Consider the following 15,083-nt stretch of genomic DNA (forward strand, 5'->3'; position numbering starts at 1 on the left):
CACATTTTTAATATAGTCTTTTGAAGTCCCAGGTCTCACATCTGTCACATCTCCCCCCTGGAGGGGTTACATACAATCGCAGCCCAAAATAATACATAAACCGTACATACTATAATATGGTCTTCCAAAGATATTGGAGGAAGTTGTATTATCTGTCACACTTTTTATTTGCCCTTTGTTTTTTATCCGTTAGGATACATTCATATCAAATTTTCAGTTTTTTTTCCATAACCATGAGGGCTAGAATCATACCTTTATCACTCAAATTAAAGATGAGATTCTCACATAAGCACACAATTCTGGGAGCTGGGGTTTTAAGAAAAAATACCAAATATAACAAAAATTGCAATAAAATGTAGAGAATTAGTAATACTGCTCATCTAACCCAAATCTGAAATTGAACTCTTTACCTGAACCTAAACCCAAACTATCTGTTTACAATTAATATTTTGTCTTTAAATTATACAGTTATTATTATTATACTTATGAGGAGAGGCTGAGGGAACTGGGATTGTTTACTCTGCGGAAGAGAAGAATGAGGGGGATTTGATAGCTGCTTTCAACTACCTGAAAGAGGGTTCCAAAGAGGACGGATCTAGACTGTTCTCAGTGGTAGCAGATGACAGAATGAGGAGTAATGGTCTCAAGTTGCAGTGGGGGAGGTTCAGGTTGGATATTAGGAAAAACTTTTTCACTAGGAGGGTGGTGAAACACTGGAATGTGTTACCTAGGGAGGTGGTGGAATCTCCTTCCTTAGAATTTTTTAAGGCCAGGCTTGACAAAGCCCTGTCTGGGATGATTTAGTTGGGGATTGGTCCTGCTTTGAGCAGGGGGTTGGACTAGATGACCTCCTGAGGTCCCTTCCAACCCTGATAGTCTATGATTCTATGAAGGGGCTCAGTAGGGGGCGCTCTCCCCAGCAGTCTGTGCTGGCCCCAATGCCCAGGGTGGCGCTAGGGGGCATGTGCTGCAGGGAGTGGGGCAGGGCTCAGCTGGGGACACTGGGTGGGTCTATAGGTTTAATTTCAGTTTAATCTCTGTTATATTTTTGCAGTTATATTCAGATCAGTTCAATTTAATATAGTTTGTTTATATGATGATAACGATTTTCTGGTTTCTCTTATTTTGAACATGTACATTACAGTGGTTAGCTCATTTTTTATCTAATCTATCTTCTTCTTCATCATAGAATCATAGAATCATAGAATATCAGGGTTGGAAGGGACCTCAGGAGGTCATCTAGTCCAACCCCCTGCTCAAAGCAGGACCAATCCCCAATTAAATCATCCCAGACAGGGCTTTGTCAAGCCTGACCTTAAAAACTTCTAAGGAAGGAGATTCTACCACCTCCCTAGGTAACGCATTCCAGGGTTTCACCACCCTCCTAGTGAAAAAGTTTTTCCTAATATCCAACCTAAACCTCCCCCACTGCAACTTGAGACCATTACTCCTTGTCCTGTCCTCTTCTACCACTGAAAATAGTCTAGAACCATCCTCTCTGGAACCACCTCTCAGGTAGTTGAAAGCAGCTATCAAATCCCCCCTCATTCTTCTCTTCTGCAGACTAAACAATCCCAGTTCCCTCAGCCTCTCCTCATAAGTCATGTGTTCCAGACCCCTAATCATTTTTGTTGCCCTTCGCTGGACTCTCTCCAATTTATCCACATCCTTCTTGTAGTGTGGGGCCCAAAACTGGACACAGTACTCCAGATGAGGCCTCACCAATGTCAAATAGAGCGGGATGATCACGTCCCTCGGTCTGCTCGCAGTGCCCCTACTTATACATCCCAAAATGCCATTGGCCTTCTTGGCAACAAGGGCACACTGCTGACTCATATCCAGCTTCTCGTCCACTGTCACCCCTAGGTCCTTTTCCGCAGAACTGCTGCCTAGCCATTCGGCCCCTAGTCTGTAGCGGTGCATTGGGTTCTTCCTTCCTAAGTGCAGGACCCTGCACTTATCCTTATTGAACCTCATCAGATTTCTTTTGGCCCAATCCTCCAATTTGTCTAGGTCCCTCTGTATCCTATCCCTGCCCTCCAGCGTATCTACCACTCCTCCCAGTTTAGTATATCCGCAAATTTGCTGAGAGTGCAATCCACACCATCCTCCAGATCATTTATGAAGATGTTGAACAAAACCGGCCCCAGGACTGACCCCTGGGGTACTCCACTTGACACCGGCTGCCAACTAGACATAGAGCCATTTATCACTACCCATTGAGCCCGACAATCTAGCCAACTTTCTACCCACCTTATAGTACATTCATCCAGCCCATACTTCTTTAACTTGCTGACAAGAATACTGTGGGAGACCGTGTCAAAAGCTTTGCTAAAATCAAGAAACAATACATCCACTGCTTTCCCTTCATCCACAGAACCAGTAATCTCATCATAGAAGGCGATTAGATTAGTCAGGCATGACCTTCCCTTGGTGAATCCATGCTGACTGTTCCTCATCACTTTCCTCTCCTCTAAGTGCTTCAGAATTGATTCCTTGAGGACCTGCTCCATGATTTTTCCGGGGAGTGAGGTGAGGCTGACTGGCCTGTAGTTCCCAGGATCCTCCTTCTTCCCCTTTTTTAAAAATTGGCACTACATTAGCCTTTTTCCAGTCATCCAGGACTTCCCCCGTTCGCCACGAGTTTTCAAAGATAATGGCCAATGGCTCTGCAATCACAGCCGCCAATTCCTTCAGCACTCTCGGATGCAACTCGTCCGGCCCCATGGACTTGTGCACTTCCAGCTTTTCTCATAGTCCCTAACCACCTCTTTCTCCACAGAGGGCTGGCCATCTATTCCACATGTTGTGATGCCCAGCGCAGCAGTCTGGGAGCTGACCTTGTTCATGAAGACAGAGGCAAAAAAAGCATTGAGTACATTAGCTTTTTCCACATCCTCTGTCACTAGGTTGCCTCCCTCATTCATTAAGGGGCCCACACTTTCCTTGGCTTTCTTCTTGTTGCCATCATACCTGAAGAAACCTTTCTTGTTACTCTTGACATCTCTCGCTAGCTGCAACTCCAGGTGCGATTTGGCCCTCCTGATTTCATTCCTACATGCCCGAGCAATATTTTTATACTCTTCCCTGGTCATATGTCCAACCTTCCACTTCTTGTAAGCTTCTTTTTTATGTTTAAGATCCGCTAGGATTTCACCGTTAAGCCAAGCTGGTCGCCTGCCATATTTACTATTCTTTCGACACATCGGGATGGTTTGTCCCTGTAACCTCAACAGGGATTCCTTGAAATACAGCCAGCTCTCCTGGACTCCTTTCCCCTTCATGTTAGTCCCCCAGGGTATCCTACCCTTCCGTTCCCCGAGGGAGTCGAAGTCTGCTTTCCTGAAGTCCAGGGTCCATATCCTGCTGCTTACCTTTCTTCCCTGTGTCAGGATCCTGAACTCAACCAGCTCATGGTCACTGCCTCCCAGATTCCCATCCACTTTTGCTTCCCCCACTAATTCTTCCCGGTTTGTGAGCAGCAGGTCAAGAAAAGCTCCCCCCCAGTTGGCTCCTCTAGCACTTGCACCAGGAAATTGTCCCCTACGCTTTCCAAAAACTTCCTGGATTGTCTATGCACCACTGTATTGCTCTCCCAGCAGATATCAGGAAAATTAAAGTCACCCATGAGAACCAGGGCATGCGATCTAGTAGCTTCTGCGAGCTGCCGGAAGAAAGCCTCATCCACCTCATCCCCCTGGTCTGGTGGTCTATAGCAGACTCCCACCACTACATCACTCTTGTTGCTCACACTTCTAAACTTAATCCAGAGACACTCAGGTTTTTCTGCAGTTTCGTACCGGAGCTCTGAGCAATCATACTGCTCCCTTACATACAGTACTACTCCCCCACCTTTTCTGCCCTGCCTGTCCTTCCTGAACAGTTTATAACCATCCATGACAGTACTCCAGTCATGTGAGTTATTCCACCACGTCTCTATTATTCCAATCACGTCATAATTCCTTGACATCACCAGGACCTCCAGTTCTCCCTGCTTGTTTCCAAGGCTTTGTGCATTTGTATATAAGCACTTGAGATAACCTGCTGATTGCCCATCATTCTCAGTATGAGGCAGGAGCCCTTCCCTCACAGACATCCCTGCCTGTGCTTCCTCCCGGTATCCCGCTTTCCCACTTACCTCAGGGCTTTGGTCTCCTTCCCCCCGGTGAACCTAGTTTAAAGCCCTCCTCACTAGGTTAGCCAGCCTGCTCGCAAAGATGCTCTTCCCTCTCTTCGTAAGGTGGAGCCCATCTCTGCCCAGCACTCCTCCTTCATGGAACACCATCCCATGGTCAAAGAATCCAAAGCCTTCTCTCCGACACCACCTGCGTAGCCATTTGTTGACTTCCACGATTCGACGGTCCCTACCCAGGCCTTTTCCTTCCACGGGGAGGATGGATGAGAACACCACTTGCGCCTCAAACTCCTTTATCCTTCTTCCCAGAGCCACGTAGTCCGCAGTGATCCGCTCAAGGTCATTCTTGGCAGTATCATTGGTGCCCACGTGGAGAAGCAGGAAGGGGTTCATCATCATGTTCTGCCTTGCTTTTGGGTAATAAATCACCATGTTCTGCCTTGCTTTTGGGTAATAAAATATGATACTAGTGCAATTATTTTTAAAAAGATGCAGTGCCCATGTGAAGCCCTTGCAGAGCTCCTTGACAGATTGGAGCCTGTAGCTCTGAAGGAAAAATTTACTGTGAACTTCATATAGTTCCTGTAAACTGTGAACATTGGACTGATGCACTGCTGATGTTACCGTTTTACCTTGCTAAACATAATTCACCTAAAAAATATTCAGCAAAATAAACAATGATTAATCAGTAGTAATTTCTTCTCAAATGATACTATTTCCTTAATGTTTAACACAAGCTGTCTAACAGCATAGAGTGCTAGGTCTTGTAATTTCACAGTTTTGTCAGTATCTAAAACTAGACCACACAGCTAACTACAAATTAAAAAAAGGTTATTAAAATCATGCTAAAAATAGAAAATAAGATTAGCAGTGAGGTGTGATCTGATTTTCTTTCTGTCCTAAGAAGTCTTCATTACTGAAAAATACTATACACACAATTTTTTTTAAATTACCGTTTAATTTATTAACTTATTTGTGTTTTGCTCCTAAACTAATGCTACCTGTCCCAATGATTTTGCGTTCTAGGGTGCTGATCCTGTAACATGACCATGGAGGTGGTAGACCTCTGTGCCTAAGCAAAGCAATGCTGATCCACTGGGGCCTGAGGCCAAGCTCCTGAAAGGTATTCAGACCCTTAACTTTAAGCATTATTTCAAATTCACAGGTTGGTTACTATTAAAAGACAGCTCCCTAGAGAAACCTTTAAGGACCTGGCCATGCTGGGACCTTTGGAAAGCATTTTGGCCCCATCTCTCTACAGAGCAAAAGGCTTTAGGATGAGCCCAGCTTGCTCTACGCAGACAGCAGCAGAGCGAAAAGGGTTAAACACCTCTCTCTTCCTCCCCCCGCCCGCTGGGAGGAGGTTTGTCCGCTGCCGGGCGCCGTAGTGGCTGCAGCTGCGATCCGGGTCCGGGCTGAGCATGGCCGCTACCTGGGGGAGCTGGGAGGAGGAGGTGGCCGCCGATGTCAGTGGGGAAGAGGAGGAGAACATCCTCTACGACCTGCTCATCAACACCGAGTGGCCGCCGGAGACCGAGGTGCAGGTCAGTCCTCCCCGCGCCGGCTGGGAATGACCGCAGGTGGGGGCGGGGGGGAGGATGGCCACGTAGAGCCCTGGCGGGGGGAGGGAAAAGGGGCGTGTGAATGGCAGGGTCCCGTCCCCCCCCCCCGCGCATAGCGGGGCGTGGTGGGGGCTCTGGCTCACGTTGGGGCACCTTGCACGGATGAAACTTGCAGACACGCAGCAAAACCCTTCAGCCGGACAACATGAGCCCAAGACCTAACGTGAATCCTGAGTGAGGGGATTTCTTCTCTCCAAGCTACACGCTGCCGAGGCCACCCTTACATGCAGCGGATCATAAATCTATAACGAGCAGCCAGGGCAGGGACAAAACACCTGTAGCGTGCCCCTGAATGCTGCATTCAGTGAGAGGGAGAAGTGAGTCCCCTCCAGTTTGTCATCTCACTTTTGCAGGTTTGCTGTTTCAGTCACAGGTGCTGGAGCAATGTTTGGGTGCTGAAAGCAGTTGAATGCAACTGTAAACCCTGTATATAATGGAAATCACTTCAAGCCAGGGGATGCTGCTGCTAAACCCCCCCCCCCCCCAGCACTCCTAGTTCTAGCACCTATGGTTTTAGGGGTTTTTTTTTTTACATCTGTCCTTTTTATACCATTAACAAGTATTGATTAGGTTTTTACTTTTACAAAACATACAGAAGGTTGTTAGGGAGAAGTATTCATTGTGTAATTTACTTTGGGCCTGATCTCCAGAAACATTAAGTGCTCACAGACCAAAGGACTCAGAGGGAGCTGCCCTTATGAAAACCAGGCCCTCTGTCAAGTAAACAGTGTGTGATGCAAATGAAATGATTTCCTATTAAAGCTCTGGCTGGGCTTGATACATCTGCAATGTGAACTGGGTGGGGAGGTGTCATAAATATAAAGGGAAGGGTAAACCCCTTTAAAATCTTTGTGTCTCCCTTCCTCCTTTGTATTTCATTGCTTGCCCTGTTAAGTAATCTCTGGCTTTAACCTTTGGAGGTGCTGAGTGTCCTCATCTCTCACTGAAGTCACATTGGGGAAGGAAGAGGGGGTGTCATAAATATAAAGGGAAGGGTAAACCCCTTTAAAATCCCTCCTGGCCAGAGGAAAACTCCTCTCACCTGTAAAGGGTTAAGAAGCTAAAAGTAACCTCGCTGGCACCTGACCAAAATGATCAATGAGGAGACAAGATACTTTCAAAAGCTGGGAGGAGGGAGAGAAACAAAGGGTCTCTGTCTGTCTATATGCTGTTTTTGTCGGGGATAGACCAGGAATGGAGTCTTAGAACTTTTAGTAAGTAATCTAGCTAGGTATGTGTTAGATTATGATTTCTTTAAATGGCTGAGAAAAGAATTATGCTGAATAGAATAACTATTTCTGTCTGTGTATCTTTTTTGTAACTTAAGGTTTTGCCTCGAGGGATTCTCTGTTTTGAATCTAATTCCCCTGTAAGGTATCTACCATCCTGATTTTACAAAGGGGATTTCTTTACTTCTATTTACTCCTATTTCTATTAAAAGTCTTCTTGTAAGAAAACTGAATGCTTTTTCATTGTTCTCAGATCCAAGGGTTTGGGTCTGTGGTCACCTATGCAAATTGGTGAGGCTTTTTACCAAACCTTGTCCAGGAAGTGGGGTGCAAGGTTTTGGGAAGTATTTGTGGGGAAAGACGTTTCCAAACAGCTCTTCCCCAGTAACCAGTATTTGTTTGGTGGTGGTAGCGGCCAATCCAAGGACAAAGGGTGGAATATTTTGTACCTTGGGGAAGTTTTGACCTAAGCTGGTAAAGATAAGCTAAGGAGGTTTTCATGCAGGTCCCCACATCTGTACCCTAGCGTTCAGAGTGGGGAAGGAACCTTGACAGGAGGGCATAAAATACTTGGTGTGTTTACAGAGCTTGTCATGAGTAGATATCACGGCACAATTTGGTTAAGCATTATTTCAAATTCACAGGTTGGAAAATTGTAATTTGTTGAAGTTCTGTTTGTTCTGCGTAGACCACTAGAGAAACCTTGGCCCTTTTCTGTGGTCAGCAAATAGCGGCTTGCCCTTGTATCCTTGGGGACAAATTTTCCATCTCTTCTTTTTCTGTTCTTTCCCTCACTTTGTGCTGTCAGTTGTCCATCCGTCTGTCTTCCATCACAGAGGTTGCATTTTGGCTCTGAAGTTATTCCTTGTATTTATTATGTTGTGCTTTCAAATCCTGTGTGTGTAAAATTATACATACACACACGTATAAAATCATGCCAATTTTTGTAATTCCTTTGCCCCCTGCTTAAAACTGACTATTTGTTGAAAATATTTTCAGCTCGACATAGATACAGTTCAAACACTTCGTGATTTACTGATACTTCATGGAAACGTTTTATTTGGGAAATAATTGAGCAAAGAGCGTTCTTAGTATCCATGAACCGAGAAGCAGAAATTGGAACATTCCCATGAAAACTGTATTTTTATTTACTAAGTTCATTTGCACCTACTGCTTTTTTCAAGACATCTGTTAAATGAACAGTCACTGGAAATTGTGATATTGCCAATTAACGACTCAGAGGTCAGGTGGGCAATATGCTGTTGGTGAAGCTGAACAGTCAACCACATGCAATGTTAAATTAAAATATGAATAATTAGGGAGGGAGAGAGAAAACAGTACAGATGCAAACTGAGTAACTTCATGTGTAAAAAGCAGCAAGTCTGGGGAGGACCTAGATATAATGGCAAATGAGGGCCCTGAGCCAGTGATCAACTATGCTTATACAGGGATCTCCACAAACAGCGTTTATTGCAGAATTGGGGCCTAAATGAGCTCATGGTGCAATGTTATTTTTAGGGCTGTCGATTAATCACAGTTAACTAACACGATTAAAAAAATTAATTGCAATTACTTGCAGTTTTAGTCGCACGGTTAAACAATAGAATACCAATTGAAATTTATTAAATATTTTTGAATGTTTTTCTACATTTTCAAACATATTGATTTCAGTTACAATACAGAATACAAGGTGTACAGTGTTCACTTTATATTCTTTTTATTACAGATATTTTCACTGTAAAAATGATAAACAAAAGAAATAATATTTTTCAGTTCACCTCACACAAGTACCATAATGCAATTTCTTTTATTGTGAAAGTGCAACTTACAAATGTAGATTTTTCTTTTGTTAAATAACTGCACTCAAAAACAAAACAATGCAAAACTTTAGAGCCTACAAGTCCATTCACTACTAATTCTTGTTCAGCCAATCGCTAAGACAAACAAGTTTGTTTACATTTACGGGAGATAATGCTGCTTGCTGGCTTCTTATTTATGTCACCTGAAAGTGAGAACAGGCGTTTGCATGGCACTTTTATAGCTGGCATTGCAAGGTATTTATATGCCAGATATGCTAAACAGTCGTATGCCCCTTCATGCTTTGGCCACCATTCTGAAGGACATGCTTCCATGCTGCTGACGCTCGTTTAAAAAAATAATGTATTAATTACATTTTGGACTGAACTCCTTGGAGGAGAATAGTATGTCTCCTGCTCTGTTTTTCCCACATTCTGCCATATATTTCATGTTATGGAGTCTCAGATGATGACCCAGCACATGTTCGTTTTAGGGGCACTTACGCTGCAGATTTGACAAAATGCAAAGAAGGTACCAATGTGAGATTTCCATAGCTACACCAGTCGACCCAAGGTTTAAGAATCTGAAATGCCTTCCAAAATCCGAAAGGGATGAGGTGTGGAACATGCTTTCAGAAATCTTAAAACAGCAACACTCTGATGATGGAAACTACAGAACCCAAACCACCAAAAAAGAAAATCAGCCTTCTGCTGGTGGCATCTGTTTTAGATGACGAAAATGAACATGTTAGTCTGCACTGCTTTGGATTGTTATTGGGCAGAACTTGTCATCAGCATGGATGCACGTCCTCTGGAAGGGTGGTTGAAGCATGCAGGGACATGTGAATCTTTAGTGCATCTGGCATGTAAATATCTTGCGACGCTGGGTATAACCCTGCTATGCAAACACCTGTTTTCACTTTCAGGTATCATTATCTCCTGCAAATGTAAACAAACTTCTTTGTCTGAGTGATTGGCTGAAGAAGTAGGACTGAGTGGACTTGTAGGCTTTAAAGTTTAACATAGTTTTATTTTTGAATGCAGTTTTTTTGTACATTTGTAAGTTCAACTTTTATGATAAAAAGATTGCATTACAGTACTTGTATGAGGTGAATTGAAAAATGCTATTTATTTTGTTTTTTACAGCACAAATATTTGTAATAAAAAATAAAGGGAGCACTCTACACTTTGTGTTCTGTGTTGTAATTGAAATCAATATATTTGAAAATGTAGAAAACATCCAAAAACATTTAAACAAATGGTATTCTGTTATTAAAAGTGTGATTAATTGTGATTAATTTATTTAATCGCATGATTAATCAACATTTTTTTTCATTGCTTGATAGCCCTAGTTATTTTTCATAGCTTCTGACATACAGGGGAAACGCATTAATCATTAGAAAACACGAATAAAAATCTACCCTGACTGTTGAAATGCATAAAATATAGTGTTCCTTTGGTCCTTGAGGCTGGGCTATGTTTTTAGATGCAGGATGAAGTACAATATATTTTGAGCCAATTAACCTTTATATTGCACCTCTAATTTTATTAAATTGTCTTTCTTTCCTTGAAAGTTTGATAGTAAACTGAAACATTTTTGTTGATTAGAATTCCTTTTGCAGGTCAGTAAGCATAATTTCTAATCAAATTGGAAAACATTTTTCAAGGTGAATCCACTTTATTAAAGATTCTAGAAACAATTGAGGGAAAGGCAATAACTAATCTCAGTGGTCCAGCAAACATTTACACATGGGAATGGTCCCATTTACTTACTGTGAAAGTTTTCAAGATTGGGTCATAAGAACGTCCATAGTGGGTCAGACCAAAGGTCCATCTAGCCCAGTATCCTGTCTTCCGACAATGGCCATTGTGCAATGTAAAAATGGGAGGCTTTTTGAAAATTTAATTTTTGCAATTTCTTTCTTTGGAATTATTTTAGGTCATCTTAAAAAGGGTGTGGAGACTTTCAGGGAAGATAACATATGGTGCTAGAAATGTGTCCCCAACCTTTAAGGTCTTACGAGAGACCTTATGTATACTGATTGTTTCTCTGTAAATATTTTCTCAGGGTGATTCTGTTTCTGCCTACTTAGACTATGCTACAGTTTTAAGTAGATGATCACATGTTGTTTTTTTCCACAAGACTCCTGCCTCATTCAGTGCACAGTGGGAATGAATCAGAGTTGTGCCATGAACGAGACTGTTGACTGTAGGGGACCCCTACTTTTTTTTTTTTTTTTTTTTTTTTTTTTTTTTTTGCAGGAGTTGGAAAGTGTATAGTGATAGAGGCAAAGGACTGCAGGTGGAGAAAGGATGGTCATGTGGTAAAGACAGTGAATGCTGCCCTGGATAATTGGATTCTTGCCTTGCCTTTGCCACAGAGTTTCTATATGATGCTGGGCAAATACTGTAACTGAAACAAAACTTCCTAGGTGGCTGCTCTGCGTTCCAAATTTTTTCGCTGCCTAACTTGAAACATTTGCCATCTGACTTGCAGAAGTGTTGACTGTTCACAATACAACTAAAGTTAATAGGAGCTGTGTTCTGAATGTAGTAAATACTATAAAATGCTAAGAATTCTGAAAACTTAGGCATAGGTTTCTCAAAGTGGAAACCAAAAATTAGGTGACACTTTTGGCTTTAATCTCTGTGCTTCACTTCTCCACGTGAAAATGGTGACTATAATAAAACCACCTCACCTCACAGGAGTGTTGTGAAGATAAACTCATTAGTGTTTGTAAATAACTAAGATACTGTCATGAGAGCTCCATAGAAAAGCCCATGTGGGCTTTCTGTATTCAATGCAGGGTTTGGATGGTGTGTAGTAAATAATGCATGACGCCACACTACGAGGATAAAAAAGAAAATATTGAATAGTTAACCATTCACTGAACACTGCTCATTCTGTGCACTGAATGAGGCAGGGTCCTGTGGGGGGAAAATGTGTTTGATCATGTAATTTAAAGACTGCATGATAATGCTTATTGCATAAGGAGACTGAATTTTATGGTTGCCCAGGTAACCTTAATTCTGGCATTTCCTAACTTTTGAGTGTTTGACATTTCAACTTTTATGTTTTTTTAAGGTAATTTTTATGAATGTGGTTAGGCAGCCAACAAATATCAATGCTAAATGGATGTATTGTCATTGCAAAAGTAGATATGAGTCATGTAGAGATTTGCTTGAATAGAGTAAAATTTGAAGCTTGTCCGTCAAATATGAATGAATCAGAAAAGGAGGTTTCTTAATGGGTTGGAAGATGGGTTTCTCTGTAACTATATGGTGTATGTAATTCCCAGTGGAGCTACGTTAAAGGGAGAGTAAATTCTAGTGTTCCTAATATGAGAGTAAATTACTTACTTTTAGGGATTAAAAAACAGTTGAAGAACAAGAGTACATAGTTTAAGTTCAGAAGTGGATGGTGTAAATCTTCAAAAAAGTACTCTAAAAGTAATGGGGGAGACTTTCAAAAGTGCCCGTGGGATTTAGGAGCTGTTCACGACTCAGAATTTTTATTGGGACTTATGCTCTTAAATCCCTTGGGCACACTGTTTCTTTTATTCATCAGATTTCCCAAACAAAACTTTGTCATTTATTGTTACTGTAATGCTGTGTAGCAGGAGTGGCCAAACTTACTGACCCTCCGAGCCACATACAGTGGAGTTGCATCATACGCGCATTTAACTTACACAAATTCAACTATATGTGCTCGGCAAAAAAAAAAAGAAAAATAACAATAACTTGCAGCGATGGATTACTGTACAGGAGTTGACGGGAGAGCACTCAGGTCAATTTATCATGTCTAGACTAGACGCGATAAATCGACCCCCGCTGGATCGATTGCTGCCCGCCGATCCGGTGAACATCTCACTGTGCTGAGTGTGATTCTAGTGTTTAAAGATACGTATTTTTTGTACAACATGGCCCCTAAGTGCAAGCCAACTACTTCATCTGGTGCTCAACTGAAGAAACAGTGATCTGTTCCAATGCTGGAGGAAAAACTGGCTGTGTTGGACTTACTGAGAGACGGTATGTTGGTCTCCAACGTGGCGAGTATATATGGCTGCAACTAATCTAGCATCCGCGCCATCAAGATACACGAGAGAGAAATTCGTCAAGCTGTGGCATCAAGTGCTCCAACAACTGCTAAGGTGACAAGCCAGGTGCATGATAAGACTTTAGTGAAAACTGAAAAGGCATTAAACTTATGGCTGGAAGACATGAACCATAAACATGTGCCTATCGATGGAAACACGTTGTGAGAAAAGGCTCTTAGCCTCTACACGCTGTTCAAACCTGCCGCTGAAGAGGGACAGCCTTCTGATGAGAAGGAATTCAAAGCCAGCCAAGATTGGCTTAACTGATTTAGGAACTGCTTCAACCTCAAAAACGTGCAGACTACTGGTGAAGCTGCATATGCTAATGAAGAGGTAGCAAAAGCCTACCCCAAACAATTAAAGAAAATCATAGAAGAAAAGGGCTATCTTCTGGAACAAGTTTTTAATGCTGACGAGACTGGGCTCTTCTGGAAAAAAATGCCCAACCGCACTTACGCTTCGAAATCAGAAAGACAAGCCCCTGGCTTCAAAGCAGCTAAAGACCATGTTACTGTGTTATGTGGCAGAGTGGCTGGGCGTTTAATAAAGCTGGACTTGCTCTACAGGGCTGAAAATCCCCGTGCCCTAAAAGGCAAGAACAAAAATCTCCTGCCTGTGTTCTGACAATCAAATAAAAAGGCTTGGGTGACGGCAGCATTATTTCTGGATTGGTTCCACAAGTATTTCATTCCGGAAGTCAAGTGGTACCTTGAAGAGAAAGGATTTGCGTTTAAAGTGTTGCTGATCATACACAGTGCTCCTGGCCATCCTGAGGCACTCTGGTTTGCGCAAAACAACACTGAAGTCCTTTTTTCTCCCTTTTTTATTCTTTCATTCCTCTCTCTCTCTTTTTGGCTTTACGCGATTTTCGCCTTATGCACTGATTTTAGAACCTAACCCCCGCGTAAGATGTGACTCCACTGTACGGTAATCTTTAGAAGTTCGAGAGCTGCAAGACACACACACACACACACACACAACCTGCCCTGTGGGGCAGCACCTGTTAGGGTGCGGGGCTTCTCCCCTGATGCCCCCTTGCTGGGCTAAAGCCCTTAGTCCCCCTTCCTTCCCCCGAGTCCTACCGCCCCATTGCAGGGCAAAAGCCTCAAGTTCCCTCCTGCCCCGTCTTGTAGGTGAGGGGGGGGCGCTCTGGGAGCTGCACTTTAACTGTAAAAGAGCCACATATGGCTCACTGTTAGGGGGCTTATTCCTTCACCCACTTACTTCCCTGGTCCTTCTCGCATGAACAGAGAGCAACAATACCCGAAGTCCAAAGGTGCAAACAATTCGATGTTTATTGGGGTGAACTTCCAGCAAGCATGATTCCAGTTTCCTTCCTTAGTATCCTCCTTCCCAGCTCTGACACCACAAAGCCTTACACCTGTGTCCCTGTTCCCATTCCTGCCCTTAGCCAAACATGATTCCAACTTCCTTACTCCCATTCCCTGTTCCCATCTCCCCCTTTAGCAAAACATGATTCCAATTTTCTTACCCCCATTCCCTGTTCCCATCTCACACACCCACATGCCCACCCCCACCCACACCCCAGTCTCTTCCTCATTGACTACAGATTATATAGTAAAACTTGAGTTCTGCTTAGCTATACCTTAACCAATCATTTTCCTGAAATTTAACTAACCAATCCTAACATATTGTAACATGATTATGTAACCAATTATATCCCACCACCTCAATTAGTTTACACCCAGCAAAATTAATTATACAGCAGACAGGAACAATCACAGAACCAGACAGAGATTATACAGACAAACAACAGCAAAGTGGGAACTATAATGACAAAACAATGCAGAAGTGAGGATTTCACATCCCAGCTATTGATAAGTGAGTTCTTGCCAGACAGGATGCTATCAAACTAAGTTTCCTTTTACATTTTCTAGGCACTTCCCTTTCTCTGGAGGTGATAGGAATACAATCCTGTCCTGATAGTGCCTAACAGCCCAATAGCACCTTATTTCAATGTGACTAGTTTGGAATGTGAGGATGTGACCGTTCGCTTCCCAGCTTATGGCTGCCTCTGCTGCTTAGCCAAAGGCCTTAGCCTAAGAACAGGGCCTCAGACTGTCACAGTAAGAGAAGGCCCTTACACCAGCAGACAGTGATTTTGATTCTTTCTTTTATACCTCTATCACTAGCCAAGTGATAAGAATACACCTAAATTCTTAGCGTATAGGCCTTTACAGACA

The 15,083-nt window shown here is 42.8% G+C and overlaps 1 protein-coding gene across 1 annotated transcript in view; it reads left to right on the forward strand.

Moving 5' to 3' along the window:
- Positions 1–5,494: 5,494 nt before the first annotated feature.
- NBAS (NBAS subunit of NRZ tethering complex) overlaps positions 5,495–15,083 on the forward strand; it is a 407,958-nt gene continuing 398,369 nt past the window's right edge. Inside the window, exon 1 of the mRNA XM_084622071.1 lies at positions 5,495–5,679. Coding sequence (XP_084478197.1) covers positions 5,557–5,679 — 123 coding nt within the window. The 5' untranslated portion in view covers positions 5,495–5,556. The remainder of the gene's footprint in view (positions 5,680–15,083) is intronic.

This window comes from Lepidochelys olivacea (assembly GCF_965140295.1).
Source record: "Lepidochelys olivacea isolate rLepOli2 genome assembly, chromosome: 3".
In the NCBI taxonomy this organism is placed as follows: domain Eukaryota; kingdom Metazoa; phylum Chordata; order Testudines; family Cheloniidae; genus Lepidochelys; species Lepidochelys olivacea.